The following is a 20,869-nucleotide window of genomic DNA, read 5'->3' on the forward strand; positions in this document are numbered from 1 at the left end:
ACTAAATTGCGTATGGTTTCCACAGTGGTTGTCCTGATAGTCTACCTTAAAAATAGGTGTCCGTTTTATACGTCACATAGGAGTGCTCTATTTCATTGATATTCCCGCTTCTGAAATTCACGCTTGTGAATGAAATAACGAGTAAAAAGTTAGTAAATAGTAAATGCGTAAAAATAGCGATGCGTGTATTACGATCATTTTTTTTTATTTTAATATTACATCTGGAATCAACAGCTTATATCTATAATAATTAATTTATTGTTACAGAGTCCCAATTTATATTCTTATTTTTGGAGATTTGGACAATATTATACTTATAAATATAAATATAAATTATTTGAAACGTCGCGTCACTGGAAGTTCAGCAATAATTAGTGTAAAAGCGTGGATTATTTTTATTAAGTAAGACATATGATGAAACTGAAGATTTATTATTAGTAGTATCTAAGGTTACGACTGCCATTTTACAATAACTCATCCATTCAAGATTCACTTACAAAATATTATTTGGACAAATTAAATTATATATATTATATATAGTTTGAGAGAGAGATTTTTTGTCTGTTACCTCATAACTCCGTCAGTTGTAAACCGACTTATATATATATTGTGTCATTACGCCGTATAGGGAAGAGCACTGCTTATCCTAAAGTACAGGATTTACCTATTTAGGGAGCAGGGTTTCACCTATATTTAAAAATGTTTGTAACTTATGTTATTTGTGTGTTGCGTGAATTTAGTGTACAAAACTAAAAATTATGGTGGTGTTCAGGTTACCACTTGCCATCAAGTGGGCAGCCTGTTATTCTAAGTATCAGAAATAAATAGCCATTCAGTTACAATAATACCTACATCCGATATATTCCGGAGCGATGCGTCGATGGACCAAGTAAATAGTTTACAATGTAACCGTGTACGTGTACTCACGATGTCAATGCCAAGGCTGCAACCTTGCCATAAACAAGTGCACTACACTGACACATTCAGTGCGATCTGTCAATATGGCCGTGCGGTGTAAATACAAATTAGGCCCGTTCAACCTCTCCAATTTTTAATTTTTAACGATCTTTATATGATATGACTTTGTCCGCCTTTTTTTTATACAACTTAGAATGGGAAACAAGCTGACGGTCCACCTGATGGAAAGTGGTAACTGTCACCTATAGATATGAGTAGTACCATGGTCGTAACTGTTTCGTCCATGCGTTGCCATTCCTGAGGACTCACGTGTTATTCCTCCGTACCCAGTAAATTCTCGCGTGACCGAGGTGTGTTCGTTGACCAAAATAAAATTCTTCTCCGTTCAACATACCAACTATATATCATATTACATACATTGGTTGAAACATTAAAAATCCCAACAGATAACAAACAAACCAACTCATTGGCATTTCGTCCACAATTCCAAAATTATCAGTAATAAATTCCTTTTTATCTACAGAGTTGATTTCGTTGAGGTCTCTTCTAATATGTCAAAGTAATATCAAATTATTTTTTATTTCTATTTTCATAACATCATCATCATCATCATCATCATCATCATGTCAGCCGTTGTCAGTCCACTGCTGAACATAGGCACATTCCGTTCTGCAACCGTTCCTTATGGCACTAACTCCCTGCAATGCATTTGAAGTCGTCACTCCATCTAGCGGGGAGTCATCCCAGACTGTATTGTTTATATATAAAGAATAATTCGCTGAAGTGAAAAGTTTCATTAAAAAGAAAAAAATCACAAACTTTTTTATTCATATAATTTTTTTTTGGGGTAGAAACCTTCGCGAGCGTCTTGTGAAACCTTACCAATTTTATCAATGGTTTAGGAACGCATAGACTACAAACATACAAACATTCATGTTTATTTGTAAATAAATAGATTAAGCATTGTTCTGTTCTGTATATAAAATCATTCTATAATAATTTGTTAATTATTTCTTTATACAAAGGTAGTTGCATTGCAGCGTTTGGTATCTCCTGTTAAGCAAAGATTGCTTGTTTTAGGAAAAACAGCTCATTCTATAGTAACGTATTGATTGTTAACGCAACGTAATGTAACGTAATTCTAGAGTAACATATTATGATAATTGATTAGTTGTAACGGGGAGTAGAAATAAAGTACTATCATACCTACTTGTACAATAATTAGTCCATTACCTTAAGGTTGTCTTGAAAAGATTGCTCTCAGCAATAAGACCGCCTTACTGTACTTATACAATTGTATCGTTGTGTTTTTTGTCTTGCTTATTTCCTATATTGTATAATGCAAATAAAGTATACTCATTCATTCAAATAGGGTTAATTAGCTTAAAATTAAACGTAACGATGTTTTAATTCATTTGCTACAATATATGAGGTCGTTTCCACGAGATGGAATGACAACTGTTAATGAGTAACTATTTGATAACAGAACAGACATTACTACGTGGCGACATCTAACTTCAAATTAATTGGAGGTTTTATTTTGGGTGCAGTGCCCAGCAAATAATAGAAATACTTAAATACTTTTTTGTAAATACTTTTTTTGTAATATTATTATTCTGCGAGTCCAAATTCCAATTTTCCAAGTCGGTTTAAAGGAAACAGATGTAAATAAAAAAAATCTAGTAATAATTTGCACGTTACTATTTGTTACTAATTTCATATGGAGAGCGTTCCTAGGACGATTACAAGCAAACTTGCGTTTCCTTTTCATCGCGTTCTATAATATAAAAACAAACAAATTGTTTACTGTGGCACTAGAGTGCACAAAACATTGTTGCACATGCACCGAGTCAATGCCAAGGCCATTCACGCTGTACGCTGAGCTGACACACGGCAGAATTGTTTACTTCATTATCTACCTACTTGCATTCATCTATTGTATAGCACTTCCTCACTGGAATTATAGAGCAAAACAAAACATAACATTCAATTATGCGACGTAACCTTTTGCATAATTTTATAGCGGGATTTCCTCGAAAATTTCTGTTTCAATATGGTCGATGAACATTGAAGATTTTCGTATAGTAACTTGTCATCTTCATTGATTTCAGTCTTTAACTGTCCACTGCTGATATATGCTGGCATAAGCCTCTTCTTTAGGGGGCAATAATTTGGCAATAATTGCCACACTTGACAGGCAAATTGGCAACTGCAGCTAGGGTTTGGAGATGTTTTAAGAGGGACGTTGCTGCCCGTCTCACGAATTCCTTTAGTCGCCTCTTACGACACTCAAGGTAAAGGAAGGGGTGGCCTATTCTATGCCGGGATCACACATCCAACTTGTCATACAGATTTTTAATGTTTGTTAATAGTTATCATTAACAGTTATCTTTGGAGGGTGTGTTCTAATATTTTACTTCATTCAGTAGTGGCAAATAAATAACTCAATAAAATTTTCACATGTCTCTTTTTATATAACAGACTTCATAAAAGACAATATTTGAAGTTATAAACGTTAAATCTCGAAGTCTTCTCCGCTAGTTTGTTGTTGTTATAACGATTTTACTGTTTCTTTTTTATTATTATTGCATGTGGAATATATAATGATTATTATACGTAACTTAATAGCAGAGGGATGGGCAGCAGCGTCCCTCTTAAAACATCTCTGAAAGCCTAACAACGGTTGCCAATCCGCCTGCCAAGCGTGGTATCTACTGGTAAAACTTCCTTTATGGGGAAGGCTTATGTTCAGCGGTGGACGGTTAACGCTGAAATGATGATGATGATGATGATATAGGACTAAAACATGGGGAAGATTTACGTCTTTTTTATTTAAATAAATTGTCGATGTTTTGTCAGAGAAATGGGATTATTTTTTTTATATAATTTAATCTATATACATATATTTTTCCTACGTATACGTATATGAGTATTTTTTCTTTTGATGGGTGAAAATGGAATGGTAACCCCGCCCGCGCTAACGGGATACGCTGGCGGAGCACCAGTGATGGGTGATAGATGAGAAAGAAAACAGGCCAGTTGGCCCATCATGATAAATTCATCTGGAATTAACCATGATAGTTTCCAGGGGGTATCGCGAGGAGGTCGACCTAGTCCCATTGCTAGCAATATACCCAATATTGCTAGCAATGGGATTCTCAGTCTCCATTACTAACAATCCCTTTCCCCCCGTATATGAGTATTAAATATAAGTAACAATTGTTATAGGACCAACTCGAGCGCGACACAGGGCTACGAGCTGACGGTGGGCGCGGGTGCTGGCGGCGTGGGTGCGGCGGTGCAGGGCGGCGTGGGCGGCGCTTGCGCCGTCGCCACCGGCGCCGTTTATAACAGACCTTGACCTTAACCTTAACCAGAAGAGGGAATCTATGTACATAATAGTATACATAAGTACCTCAGACTTATTTTGCCACCACTAAGGGGCAGTAGTTGGACGATATTTTTAAATTTGAAATGTGCTTGTATTACGGTTAAATAACTGGGTACCTTAGTCCTCAGAGCGTCATAATTTACACTGCAATGTTTAGGTTTTTGTTCATAAATATAGGCGAAAATTACCACTTTAAAACAGGCAAACCGTTGCTTTATCATACTGAGTCATACAAATATAGAACTTACTAGGAGGAAGCCTTGCGTTTCCGGGTGGCGCTCGCCGGTGCAGATAAGGCGCTCTCGCACCCCGACATCTCGTATTCCTCCGAGCTGAAGTTCTTCCTCTTCCGGGGATCATGATGCGAGTGGGAGGGCTGCACCAGCGCCGGCAGCGGCGGGTGCGAGGCGACAAGGGCGCCGGCGGCGACGGCGCAAGCGCCGCCCACGCCGCCCTGCACCGCCGCACCCACGCCGCCAGCACCCGCGCCCACCGTCAGCTCGTAGCCCTGTGTCGCGCTCGAGTTGGTCCTATAACAATTGTTACTTATATTTAATACTCATATACGGGGGGAAAGGGATTGTTAGTAATGGAGACTGAGAATCCCATTGCTAGCAATATTGGGTATATTGCTAGCAATGGGACTAGGTCGACCTCCTCGCGATACCCCCTGGAAACTATCATGGTTAATTCCAAATGAATTTATCATGATGGGCCAACTGGCCTGTTTTCTTTCTCATCTATCACCCATCACTGGTGGTCTGCCAGCGTATCCCGTTAGCGCGGGCGGGGTTACCATTCCATTTTCACCCATCAAAAGAAAAAATACTCATATACGTATACGTAGGAAAAATATATGTATATAGATTAAATTATATAAAAAAAAATAATCCCATTTCTCTGACAAAATATCGACAATTTATTTAAATAAAAAAGACGTAAATCTTCCCCATGTTTTAGTCCTATATCATCATCATCATCATCATTTCAGCGTTAACCGTCCACCGCTGAACATAAGCCTTCCCCATAAAGGAAGTTTTACCAGTAGATACCACGCTTGGCAGGCGGATTGGCAACCGTTGTTAGGCTTTCAGAGATGTTTTAAGAGGGACGCTGCTGCCCATCCCTCTGCTATTAAGTTACGTATAATAATCATTATATATTCCACATGCAATAATAATAAAAAAGAAACAGTAAAATCGTTATAACAACAACAAACTAGCGGAGAAGACTTCGAGATTTAACGTTTATAACTTCAAATATTGTCTTTTATGAAGTCTGTTATATAAAAAGAGACATGTGAAAATTTTATTGAGTTATTTATTTGCCACTACTGAATGAAGTAAAATATTAGAACACACCCTCCAAAGATAACTGTTAATGATAACTATTAACAAACATTAAAAATCTGTATGACAAGTTGGATGTGTGATCCCGGCATAGAATAGGCCACCCCTTCCTTTACCTTGAGTGTCGTAAGAGGCGACTAAAGGAATTCGTGAGACGGGCAGCAACGTCCCTCTTAAAACATCTCCAAACCCTAGCTGCAGTTGCCAATTTGCCTGTCAAGTGTGGCAATTATTGCCAAATTATTGCTCCCTAAAGAAGAGGCTTATGCCTGCATCAGCAGTGGACAGTTAAAGATTAAAGTCAATGAAAATGACTAGTTACTCTACGAATATCTTCAATGTTCATCGACCATTTTGAAACAGAAATTTTCGAGGAAATCCCGCTATAAAATTATGCAAAAGGTTACGTCGCATAATTGAATGTTATGTTTTGTTTTGCTCTATAATTCCAGTGAGGAAGTGCTATACAATAGATGAATGCAAGTAGGTAGATAATGAAGTAAACAATTCTGCCGTGTGTCAGCTCAGCGTACAGCGTGAATGGCCTTGGCATTGACTCGGTGCATGTGCAACAATGTTTTGTGCACTCTAGTGCCACAGTAAACAATTTGTTTGTTTTTATATTATAGTTTGCTTGAATAGAACGCGGTGAAAAGGAAACGCAAGTTTGCTTGTAATCGTCCTAAGAACGCTCTCCATATGAAATTAGTAACAAATAGTAACGTGCAAATTATTACTAGATTTTTTTATTTACATCTGTTTCCTTTTATGTGTGTTACCTCATAATTCCGTTAGTTATAAACCGACTTGGAAAATTGGAATTTGGACTCGCAGAATAATAATATTACAAAAAAAGTATTTACAAAAAAGTATATATATAGTAGTATTTAAGTATTTCTATTATTTGCTGGGCACTGCACCCAAAATAAAACCTCCAATTAATTTGAAGTTAGATATCGCCACGTAGTAATGTCTGTTCTGTTATCAAATAGTCACTCATTAACAGTTGTCATTCCATCTCGTGGAAACGACCTCATATATTGTAGCAAATGAATTAAAACATCGTTACGTTTAATTTTAAGCTAATTAACCCTATTTGAATGAATGAGTATACTTTATTTGCATTATACAATGTAGGAAATAAGCAAGACAAAAAACACAACGATACAATTGTATAAGTACAGTAAGGCGGTCTTATTGCTGAGAGCAATCTTTTCAAGACAACCTTAAGGTAATGGACTAATTGTTGTACAAGTAGGTATGATAGTACTTTATTTCTACTCCCCGTTACAACTAATCAATTATCATAATATGTTACTCTAGAATTACGTTACATTACGTTGCGTTAACAATCAATACGTTACTATAGAATGAGCTGTTTTTCCTAAAATAAGCAATCTTTGCTTAACAGGAGATACCAAACGCTGCAATGCAACTACCTTTGTATAAAGAAATAATTAACAAATTATTATAGAATGATATTATATACAAAACAGAACAATGCTTAATCTATTTATTTACAAATAAACATGAATGTTTGTATGTTTGTAGTCTATGCGTTCCTAAACCATTGATAAAATTGGTAAGGTTTCACAAGACGCTCGCGAAGGTTTCTACCCCAAAAAAAAATTATATGAATAAAAAAGTTTGTGATTTTTTTCTTTTTAATGAAACTTTTCACTTCAGCGAATTATTATTTATATATAAACAATACAGTCTGGGATGACTCCCCGCTAGATGGAGTGACGACTTCAAATGCATTGCAGGGAGTTAGTGCCATAAGGAACGGTTGCAGAACGGAATGTGCCTATGTTCAGCAGTGGACTGACAACGGCTGACATGATGATGATGATGATGATGATGATGATGTTATGAAAATAGAAATAATTAAAAAATAATTTGATATTACTTTGACATATTAGAAGAGACCTCAACGAAATCAACTCTGTAGATAAAAAGGAATTTATTACTGATAATTTTGGAATTGTGGACGAAATGCCAATGAGTTGGTTTGTTTGTTATCTGTTGGGATTTTTTATGTTTCAACCAATGTATGTAATTTGATATATATAGTTGGTATGTTGAACGGAGAAGAACACAGGCTGCAATTTTATTTCGGTCAACGAACACACCTCGGTCACGCGGGAATTTACTGGGTACGGAGGAATAACACGTGAGTCCTCAGGAATGGCAACGCATGGGGGGTATCATGGGCGAAACAGTATACTCTGTTACGTCCATGGTACTGTTCATATCTATAGGCGACAGTTACCACTTTCCATCAGATGGACTGTCAGCTTGTTTGCCATTCTGAGTTGTATAAAAAAAAAGGCGGACAAAGTCATATCATATAAAGATCGTTACAAATGTAAAATTAGAGTGGTTGAACAGGCCTAATTTGTATTTACACCACACGGCCATATTGACAGATCGCACTGAATGTGTCAGTGTAGTGCACTTGTTTATGGCAAGGTTGCAGCCTTGGCATTGACATCGTGAGTACACGTACACGGTTACATTGTAAACTATTTACTTGGTCCATCGACGCATCGCTCCGGAATATATCGGATGTAGGTATTATTGTAACTGAATGGCTATTTATTTCTGATACTTAGAATAACAGGCTGACCATTTGATGGCAAGTGGTAACCTGAACACCACCATAATTTTTAGTTTTGTACACTAAGTTCACGCAACACACAAATAATATAAGTTTATTTCAAAATAAATGTTACAAACATTTTTAAATATAGGTGAAACTCTGCTCCCTAAATAAGTAAATCCTGTACTTTATATATATATATAAAATAAAAGAAACAGTAAAACTTGAGGTACTAATACAATAACAATTTAATTTGTCCAAATAATATTTTGTAAGTGAATCTTGACTGCCTAATTTGTGAGTGTATGGAATGGATGAGTTATTGTAAAATGGCAGTCGTAACCTTAGATACTACTAATAATAAATCTTCAATTTCATCATATGTTTTACTTAATAAAAATAATCCACGCTTTTACACTAATTATTGCTGAACTTCCAGTGACGTAATTTATATTTATATTTGTGATGTACTCATTAAAGTTGAGACTGCAAGTCCCCCCGCTCCTGCCACTCCTCTGGGTGACGTCCGGGCGGGTGGTCGTGTGAGTCGCATTGTGACATATTATTGTTTATTATTTCCTACACCTACCTACCATACCAGGAGGACAGCACAAAATTGGCGACGAGGTGAAAATTTGTAAGTAAAAAAGATATATATATATATGTCATACGACTACAAAATTACCTGTTCTAATCAGTCCAAAGAGTGTGTAACTATCGCGTTGTTATTTTAATGTAACTCGACACGAATAACATTAAATTGTTAAATTTCTAAATTCACAAGGAAGAGAAAAGATAATTTATTAATTCTCAATCAATTTATTAAATATAGAAAAGACTAAAAGCAATTTCAAAAAGAAATAAAGACTTGATTCTATAAATTGTATAGAGAAAGCAAAATATTGATAAAACATATTACGGTGCATAGTACGTTTTGTAATTTAGCGACACACTGTGACTGATTTTAACGCGTTTGCGCATCATAGTCGTACGATAACTTGCTATACATGCCTAAACAAATGGTCGGCGTTTGTTGATGTCTAGGTATACCGTACCGCAAGCTTTCTGTTTATATTTACATCACAGTATAAGTGATTATAACAGTTGAATTCTTAAGATAAGTGGTTCGGGGATACCAGCGAATACTGACTATACATACAACAAAATGTGCCTGCATGTATTAGCCGAGTCGGAGTAATTATTCTGACAAATAAAATACACCGTACAATCCGAATGAGCAAAGCCCATCAAATACATAATTCAACATAAACTGTAATCTATTTAGATACAAGTTTATGCAATTGGTGGTTCCGATTATAGAGGTTGCTTCCATAATAAATAGATTTGTATGTAGGTATAAACCTAATACAAATGTAATTATCATAAGATAATTATGATATATTCAAACACTTCACATTAACTTCATTATTTGACAGATATTTGGTAAGAGTTGAGGTTACGATTTTATTTTTCTTACAAGGGACCAGCAGAATATTAGCGTTGCCGGTAGTTCTCTGCTTAATTCTGAGTTGGTTACCCTTTCGCCGTTGGGGCACATAAATTTACCTACGTATTTATGTTGGTTTATAAGTTCAAAAGGCTGTGTTTGTAACTGAGAATAATCCATTTATCCACCTGTACAACAAGTACAAGTATTCGCATTTACAATATTGTTGCCTACAATTATAATAGCATACATTATTACGGTAGGTAGGTATAATCATTTAATAAAAAATAAAATAAAAATAGTCTTTATTCCTGAATTACAGATTCTTTTTTTAAATTGTAAATATGTGTAAATAATTAATGTTGACATCAGCAACATCTTATTTTTCAGGTTGTTTTAGAACAACCATTTTAGTATAATCATTTATAAACACAAAATTCTCGGAAAAAATATAATAATAATAACTTATAATATTTTATTCAGATTCAATCCTTGACGGGGTAGTCAGACGCATTTGTCGACTACGATATACGGTTAATATATTTGTTAATAATAGTAACATAATTGGTTATTTGTCGATTATCATTAGTTGACAGTATTTATATAAATACGTATAAATAATGTACCACCCATAAAATTCCCGTTTTGCAAATTGTCTTATTATGACATCTCAATTGTCAAATCGTAGAAAAATGCATTTCCTCAGATCTTAAGTTAAAAGATAATTCTACTAAAATAGAAATAAATATTGTGGAAGCAATTCAATAGAGACTGATAAAAGATCAGTAAAAGGACACCAAAGAAACCAAATCTTGTAAAGAGATTTCAAACGAAAAGAATATACGGTATATGAAATGCGAGAGTACATATCAAAATAGTTATGATGCACAATGTGTCGCAAGAAATAACTTCTGCTAAAAGTGTGGATTTATATACCATTTAGGTCAAAAGCAATATCGCACTAATCGAAATAAGCGCATGAATGTGCAAGCGCTAGTTATATGGCGAAATAAATAGTATAAACCAAATAATCCATCAAGTAAAAAATAAATAAAGTTACCAAACAATCATTCAACTCTCCTATAACTACATTCATACTGAATGTTGAACATACTCTATTCCACTATAAAATATCTTGCCAAAATGGTGGAACCAAATATTAACTATACTCTATTCCACTATAAAATATCTTACCAAAATAGTGGAACTAAATGTTAACCATACTCTATTCCATTATAAAATATCTTGCCAAAATTGTGGAACTAAGTGTAACTCTATTCTATTATAAAATATCTTGTCAAAATGGTGGAACTAAATGTTAACCATCCCCTATTCCACTATAAAATATATATCTTGCCAAAGTGATGGAGTTACATTAAACATACCCATTGATTTGGGTACAAAACTAGTATACCCATAAATTCGGGTACAAAACTAACATACCCATCAATTCGGGTACAAAACTAACATAATAATTGACATAATATTATATACCCATCAATTCGGGTACAAAAGTAACAATAATAATAATAGTCGACAAAACCTAGGACTACTTAAAAAAAAAAAAAAAAAGAAAAAAAACTAACCAAGAAAAATCTGACAAAATTCTAGGACATATAGTCCTAAAGACTCGCTGATGTACTGGGCCCATTTAAAATGTCAGTCTTGGTTGGATTTGGAAGAAGTAGAGAAAAATTGTACTCGCAGCTTATTGTGTACCTAAGAGACTGCTATGATTCTTTATATATTACAATTAAGTTGTATATTAATTTACTAAACACAAAACAAACAAAAAAATCCAAAATTCAAATTCAATATCTAAATGAACATCAGTTAGATATTGATCATAAAATCAAGTATTCAGTAAAATAAAATAGTATAGCTCAAATAAACAGAAAATATAATCGAACTTGTAGACAAAGCTGCGAATTGAGTTTCTCTAGTCATACTTATTTTAAAGAATAGAAAAAAGGAATATAAATCTGTCTGTCAAGGGAAAAGTCCTAAACAAAAAATGTGCATGCTAATCTTGGTAAAAAACATGTTACAATTACTACATAATTAAAATACCTAATATGTATTTACTGCACACACACAACAAGATAAATTTATTTGTTTATGCAAATAAATTTATCTTTATCTAAACCTGGCTTAAAAGATGCTTTTTATTAAATTGAGATTAGAGAGAATGTACTTAACTTTTTTATAACAAGCAAGTGGTTATTTCGTTTCGATTACGATTCTACTACAATAAATAATTAAAACTCTGTTTATTTAAACAGTATTTAACAAATCTCTGTTTAAAGTGACTAAATATTATATTATTTAGTCTGTGTAACAATGGTACTTGTAATTTAACGTGTCAAAATCTATAAATTATATAAATATAATTTATTACTTTAAGTATCTTTATTTTTAATAACAGAGTCTCTGTTACCTTAGTTTAAATATAAACAAATATTGGTCACGGTTTTGTAGCAAGACATGAAAACCACCAACTAATAGGTATATTAATATACACATGAATGTTTTAAATGTAACAATTGGAAATAATCCCAAATAAAGGAAATGAATAAGACACCTAAACATGTATTGAATATCTTACACAAGATTAACTGTTTGTTTGTTAATATTTTAATTTCGAACAAATGATGTAAGGCTAAAACATGTCCTATATCTATTTAAATTCGCGATTCACAACGCGAAAGTTTAAAAATGTGTTCAACGTATTTTAACTTTGTAAGGCAAAATAATATACCTACATATCCGTACACGTAGGTTACAAATAATGTATTAATTAAGGATTTATGTTCATGTTTAATCAATCGTAAGTAGAATTTTTAGGGCATGAGCTAATCTCAGAAAGTATTACTTCATCTGCATTACTCATAGAATGCTTAACAAAAAAACAACATAGATGTACTCATGAATTATTCTAAATGAAACGCATTGTAAATTTGATATTATGTCTAACAATACTTAGTCTCTGCTTAAAATAATATTATGCTATAATATAAATTAATTTATTAATATTTGTCTTAAGTCAATAGAATAGAATAGAATAGAATAGAAATCATTTATTCAAATAAACTTACATTGAAGCACTTTTGAAAAGTCATTACATTTTTTTTTTATTTACCGCTCGTTCGGAAAGCTGTCTCATCACAAGAAGAACGAGCAAGAAACTTGCGTGATGCTCTTTTAAATAATTTTATTATTATTTTACATTTTTAAGTTTAATTGTGTGAATACAAACCACCAATTAGCACTAATTCAATTAAATACTCAAAAAGAAAAAAAAATTGAATACATAACCAACTGGTTAAACAATTAATAAGAGGAAATCAGTCATAGTGATTAGAGCAGACCAGTCCCTACAAGCAGCACCCGTTCACGAGTATGACGGATGAGCCAGCCATCACTGCGCTCGACCATATTTTAGGGAGCCCAATGACCCGGCCCACCACGCCGCCACAAGTCTGGACATTTTAGTGAGCATGACTACTCAAAACACTAGACTACGTCAAAGCTACTCACAATTGCCATCTGATAGTTATAGTATTCACATTTTACATAAGAATGCATGCGGCAATTAATACAAAAAACCGCTACGCTTTCATATTTCTAAAATTAATCAATTAAATCAAGAAAGCAATGAGAAAATAAAATTATAACGTTGTATGCTAATAAACTAATTATTTACTTAATATGTTGTCATCTATGAATTCGTCTATCCTGTAATAGGCTTTCTTACATAAAAATTGTTTAATATAAGATTTGAATTGCCTCTCTGTCAGATTTAATGCAGATTCCGGCAGTTTATTATAAAATCTTATGCAATTACCATAGAATGAATTACTGATTTTGTGCAGACGGCATTTAGGTAAAATAAGCTTATTTATATTGCGTAAGTTTCTACTTGTACAGTCTTTGAGTTTTTTAAAACTCGCTAAGTTCTTCCGTGTATACATAATATTTTCATAAATGTATTGTGAAGTAACTGTGAGGATATTTGAGTCTTTAAAGCACTGACGTAATGACTCTCTTGAACCCATACCATAAATAGAACGTATGGCTCTCTTTTGTAAAACAAATATAGTATTTATATCGGCTGCTTTACCCCACAGCAGTATGCCATAAGACATTATGCTATGGAAATAACTAAAATATACAAGTTTAGCCGTCGCCACGTCTGTTAATTGCCTAATTCTTCTAATTGCATATGCAGCAGAACTGAGTCTACTGGCCAATTTTGAAATATGGGGCCCCCATTGTAATTTCGAGTCCACTGTTATACCTAAAAAAACTGTATCATTAACAAAATTTACTATTTCGTCATTAAGCAATAACTGTGTATTTATTAGTCTTACATTAGGAAGTGTAAATTTTATACACTTTGTTTTGCTGGAATTTAATAATAGGTTATTACATGTAAACCAATTTAATATTGCAGACATAGCACAATTTACATCGTCTAATTGATTACTTTGACGTCCAATTTTAAACACTAACGAAGTATCATCCGCAAACAGCACTATATCTGCAATTTTCTCTACCATAAAGGGAAGGTCATTTATGTAGATTAAAAAGAGAAAGGGGCCTAAGATTGACCCTTGTGGAACGCCCATCTTAATATTAGCTCCCTTAGATTTTACACCGTCAATATCTACAGTTTGAACCCTATCCTCTAAATAAGTTCTCATTAATTTTAGATCATTATCTCTTATACCATAATGTTCGAGCTTGTACAAAAGCGTTTTATGATCCACACAATCAAATGCCTTTGATAGGTCACAAAAAACTCCGAGTGCATCCTGTGACCTCTCCCAAGATTCGAAAATATGTGTCATTAGCGCAACACCTGCGTCAGTGGTAGACTTGCCGGCGGTGAAACCATATTGCTGACTGTGAAGCAGTCCGTTAACCCTGAAGTGATGTAACATTTGATTTAACATTATCTTTTCAAACACCTTACTTAGAACTGGCAAAATAGATATAGGTCTATAGTTCCCTGGCTCAAATTTATCTCCTGATTTAAATAGTGGGATTAATTTGCTAAATTTCATTAAATGTGGAAAAACGCCATTATCAATACATTTATTAAAAATAGTGGCTAGATATGGAGCAACAATATCTATGAAAGAACTAACTACTTTTACAGACATGCCCCAAAGGTCTTCCGTATTTTTTAAATTTAGCTGTTTGAATATTTTTATGATATGAAAGGGGCTAACATGTGAAAATTTAAATCTTAAAGAACAACAACCGATATTAGTCTCTAGTAATTTTTTTGCTCGAGATTGAGATGAGTCCAGAGAAGATGTAATATCAATCGGAATATTAGCAAAAAAATCTTCAAAAATATTAACTACATCTTTTGTTGTTGTTATTAATTTATTATCATAATTTAATGTAAATTGATTACAGGCTATTTTAGATCTTCCAGTTTCTTTATTTATAATGCTCCAGATGGTTTTAATTTTGTCAGAAGACTGCTTAATTTGTTTATTAAAATAATTAGACTTAGCCATAATACAAACTTTTTTAAAAATTTTAGAATAATTTTTTACATAAGTGGTGAATTTGTCATCAAATCGATATTTTTTTTGATCGTATAAATCAAACAAAATATTTCTACTTTTAAGTATTCCTACTGTTGCCCATTCCGTGAATTTAGATTTAACATGAACTTCTTTTTTCTTGAAAAATTGTTCATATTCTCCGGATAAAATATTAATTAGCTTGGTGTAAAGATAATCAGGATTATTACTAGATTGTAACAGCAAATCCAATTTATTTTTAATCGCGCTTTTGTATTTATTAATATTGTAAACGTTTATTTGTCTTTTTGATTTTTTATTATTGTTGACTTTATTGATTTGACTGCTAAACTTAACAACTTGACCACAGTGATCTGAAGGAAGTTTATTTATTATGAATTTTTCTGTATACTCGCAGTTACAAAAAACATTGTCAAGACAAGTAGCAGACGTGGCAGTTACACGAGTGGGTTCATGAAAGACATGACATAAATCAAATGACTGAAATAAACTAATAATTTTTGTACATGTGGGTGTGTTACAAAGAATATCAACGTTAAAATCTCCACATACAATAATTTTTTTAATACTATTAAATACTTTTTTTAAAATATCCTCCATCACCCCTTCAAAAACATTGTAATCACTATTAGGAGGCCTGTACACACATATAAGGATATAATTTTCTAGTTCTATACAAGATAATTCTATACAACACTCAATAGAAAGTCTAACAATGTCAGCACATTCCTTTACTTTAATATTATTTCTTGCAATTATCATAGACCCGCCTCTGTTAACTGACTTTCTATTGAAGCAGCTGACAACGTTATAATTATTTAAATTGAACATCATATTGCTTTCTTTAAGCCAATGTTCTGTGAAACAGACAATATCAATATTATACTTTTCTAAAAATAATTGTATAATTAACTCGCTGCCGGGAAAACTTTGTATGTTCTGATGAACAATTATTAATTCTGATTGCTTTCCCTTTGTCTTTGTGAGCAGTTTAAATCTGCAGTCATAGTACTTATGTCACAAATATTAATAGAATTATCTGTTATGTCAGCATTTTTATGTTTAAGTTTACCATGTAAACTGTTCATGTAGTCAATATTATAAGCCACTAAAGTGGCTATTTTATTTTTAGATGATTTAGAAAGATACATTGTATCTTTTGTCAAATAAAAATCACTAATAAAACTATTAGTATCAAAAAATGTCAAAATGTCACTATGACGACATGTCAATGTATGTAATAAGTTATTCAGGTAATGTACCTTACTGTTAATTTTTTTATGAAGATGTCTATTTGTGTAAGGAAAAGCGCACAATACAATCTTATACACATTTAATTGTAATAAATATTCAATTCCTTTAATTACATCCTGCCTATTTAATTGAATACTATTACCAAAAAATAACACAATTGTGGTCATATTGTTCATTTTCGTAGACTTAATTTTATTTATTATTTGTGTAAATGATGCTTCTGGCATGCAGTAGTTTAATAAATCACCCTTAAGATGATACTTCAATATAGACCCAAAGTTACAGCCTATTCTGTCAGAGAACACCATTGTGCTACTCTTAGGGTTACAGTCACTGGCACAAACACCCTGAACTTCATTTTCCAGCACAGTTACAACTGAATTATTATTTGATATATTTGTGTGATTACATGTACAATGCTTAGTCAACGACTCAAAACGGTCAGCATTGTATTTACTGACATCAATCAGATCATCCATTGCTAAAATATGCTCCTGGATTTGTTTCTGAGAGATAATATACTTTGTATTTAAATCATGAAGCGAAGATTCTAAACTATTGATTTTTGAAGTTAGGTAGTCTGTATCAATGTCATATAACTTTTGGCTTTCCACTAACTTATTATTACACTTATTAATGTAATCATGCAATTTTAAATTATTCAAAGTGGTTTTTTTCAATAATTGTCCCTTTTTGCAACGCTTATTTAATATATTCCGATTCTTAATTATAAACTTTTTTAGTTTTAAATATTTTTTAAATTTATTATTACTCAACATACAAATATTACTGTTATAGTTGCCTAATTTAGGTGATGTATCACTAGTAAGGTCAATTACAACAGGATGGGAGCATGGAACTGTAGTAGAAGGAGGCACACAGTCAACACTAATAAGTTCCTCATATAAATTACTAATCTCATTACTTTGTCGAGATTCCAATCTTGTGTCTAGATCATTGATTTTAGAATATGCCTGCTTTAACTCAAGTTCCAATTCAGTGATACGCCTCAAGGCTTGCTCATGAGTGTCACTACATTGATGAAAGCTACTTATTAGTTCTTGAAGCTGATCCCGCTGCTCAATAACTTCCTGATGGCTATTATGAAGTTCTGACAATTCTGATTTTAATTGGGTATTTTTATTTATAATTTTTAAAATTTCATCTTCACTCTCTTCTCTCTCCCTGATCAACTTGTCACTGAGATCTTTGGATGCCTGAAGTTCTTGTAGGGCCACTTTAAGCTTCATCTCTGTCTGCCGTGCAGTTGTGGAACGGGTAGATAGTGACATTATTGAATATATGAATAGTTACTAGGGAGAGTAAAGTGAGTTATTTCTAAAAAAAGTATCACAACGAGAACAGCAACTGAACCTTACTTATTTTATGTGTTAAAATTTTGAATAATTTTTGTTAGGTATATTTATACGACCTATATTTTACAAGATTAAGTAAATGGAATTAGATTGTGCTCCTTTCCTTCAAATTACATTAATATAAAACATAAAATTACTTACAATATATTTTGTGGGTATATTTTTTCCTTCGACGTACGCAACAACTGAACTTCACAATTATTAATATCAATTTAACTTGATGTGAATATTTTCTATAAAACTTGTATATATTATGAAATTCTTTGAATAAGTCCAACAAATAGTTATAAAATAGTTTTAAAATTAGTTGTTTACCAACGAAAGAAGTTTGACAGATGGCCGGTGCACTATTTTAATGTCGATTTTTGCAAATAATACACTACCAAATTGTACACAAACAACAATCGACACTTATTGCACTATTATATCACTAATAACGATGTCGAAAATATAATATTCGTGTGATAGACTATTAAAAATTATTTATTTATTACGGCCAGCTGAAAATGACAACTGTCGTTGGTGTTGCTAGTCGAAGAAAAAAAAATACTTTATGTGGTTGCTAATATGACCGGCAAATAATATTGCACATTAGGTGGGTAAACTGTTAATCGTAATTGTAAGTAAATAATATGATGCTACCCACATTTAACAATGTTGCACCAAAAGTAAATTGAACATTGCAAATGAGTGTATTTATGTTTTAGATTGTACCGTCTTATGTTAAGTCAAAGGAAGTTTTTAACTAACCACTGAGATACAGGCACACAATAAATATGATAATGTGTTATAATAATATTTAGATTTTATGTGTAAATATTTTAGAGATATGTATACAACTCTATATTATCAATATCTTAAATTACAAGTTGTATACAGTCACACTTATCTATCTTTATCAATTTATTGGTACACAATAAAAGAAAATGGACTCAAAATTTGGCTACAATGATTGAACAAATACATAAAATGTTAAGGCGTAAGCTCGCTAAATATACTGTGTTCAGAGTTCTGGAAAGAAAAGCAAACATTTACAGTAATTCGTAATTTCCAAGCAAAAAGAGTTAGTAAATTGTGGATACTAAGTTTTATAAGCCATGCAATTAGTAGTTAGATGCTCCCAGGAAAACTGAACCTTAAAGTCAATCATTACAAACTCTCGAATTCTGAGTACTTTATTAATAGTTTTCTATTTTTATTTCATTTGAGATAGCGTAAACGAGCATTCGCTACGACTCATGATAATTATTTTGGCACCCCGGCACTGTTGCCGTAAACAGTAGATTATGTATCAAGGTACAAAGGATTGATACCAGTCTCGGTACATATAATAGATGTTGTAATTAATGTTCATGAAGAAATAAAATTTTGTCTACATTACATCTGATCTAAAACAATATATTATATAACATCCCTAAAATTAATAGATGTTTAAACTATAATAAATGTGACGTACTTATGTAAATATTGAGATTATAAATAGTAACGTCTCTAATATTGTCAGTATATGTATTGTAGGAATTATTAATTGGAATTCTGATATACTTAGTATAAGACCATAAATCTTCTTAAAAGTACATAAATAAAAGAAATTTTACAAGACTTGACACTTTATTCAGCACAACATTGGATAACTGCTTAGAATTTGGTATTAAACTATACTATTCGACACCATATTGACCGCAGTAGAACGAAGCAACTTAGAAGACAAAAATGTGACATTATAATACGTGTACAAATAAATTAAAACCCAAAATCTGACTGGAGGGATAAACTCCTGCTATACCTCATCATAAGTTACAATATCAAGCCACATTATTGATTTGCTATTAGAGATAAAGTCTCTTCTATTGTAAATGTTAAGAATAATGAGATTTATTTAGAATGGTAGAGACAAATCAATAAAATAACATTTTAAAATTGGAAGGGAAAGATATAGTGACATAGATATTGAAAATAGGAGAAAGTGTATTCGGAATATAATTAAAGAAAATATATACACGGTACTTCAATCCCTGTATCCATATACTTATTGGCGCTATATCTATAAGAAATTATGGGACTAGACAAGAATTGAGATGAAATATACACAATAATATACTTAAGAAGATGGAAGATCAGTAAGAAATTATAAGGATGATGAAAAGAAAGATCTCGATGGACTTCGAGAGGAAATAGTCATATAGTTATTTTTATACAAACCAGTCTTATTATATTTAGTTGCCTAAGTTATATTTTGTAACATAATATATATGGTAATATCATGATATTATTTTAGATACCTATGACTGTAATGTAAAACTATATTGTTGTAGTTGTAAATTTGTGAGTAATTGTATTCTTTCACATTTTGTTGTAAACTCAACTTTGTTTGAAAAAAGCAACAGCTAAGTTTCTTGCCCGTTCTTCTTAGCTGAAATTGCATTCCGAATGGGCGGTAGATTTATAAAAAAAATGACTATTCAAAAATGCTTAAAAAATAATAATTAAGTTTCCTAGAGTAAAAATATTCATATTCTATTATTAATTTAAAATATTTTGAAAAGGGAGAGATGTGATGTACTCATTAAAGTTGAGACTGCAAGTCCCCCCGCTCCTGCCACTCCTCTGGGTGACGTCCGGGCGGGTGGTTGTGTGAGTCGCATTGTGACATATTATTGTTTATTATTTCCTACACCTACCTACCATACCAGGAGGACAGCACAATATTGTATTTATAAGTATAATATTGTCCAAATCTCCAAAAATAAGAATACAAATTGGGACTCTGTAACAATAAATTAATTATTCTAGATATAAGCTGTTGATTCCAGATGTAATATTAAAATAAAAAAAAAATGATCGTAATACACGCATCGCTATTTTTACGCATTTACTATTTACTAACTTCTTGCTCGTTATTTCATTCACAAGCGTGAATTTCAGAAGCGGGAATATCAATGAAATAGAGCACTCCTATGTGACGTATAAA

General features: G+C 32.5%; 1 protein-coding gene across 7 annotated transcripts in view; it reads right to left on the minus strand.

The window, feature by feature from the left end:
- The window catches only part of LOC113516411 (protein cycle), a 121,229-nt gene that overhangs the window by 26,391 nt on the left and 73,969 nt on the right, over positions 1 to 20,869 (minus strand). For all 7 annotated transcript variants that reach the window (XM_052896630.1, XM_052896633.1, XM_052896632.1 and 4 more), the window contains one exon: positions 4,558 to 4,839. In XM_052896630.1, coding sequence (XP_052752590.1) covers positions 4,558 to 4,839 — 282 coding nt within the window. The remainder of the gene's footprint in view (positions 1 to 4,557; positions 4,840 to 20,869) is intronic.

This window comes from Galleria mellonella, unplaced genomic scaffold (assembly GCF_026898425.1).
Source record: "Galleria mellonella isolate WM207_F2 unplaced genomic scaffold, CSIRO_AGI_GalMel_v1 utg33, whole genome shotgun sequence".
Lineage (NCBI taxonomy): Eukaryota > Metazoa > Arthropoda > Insecta > Lepidoptera > Pyralidae > Galleria > Galleria mellonella.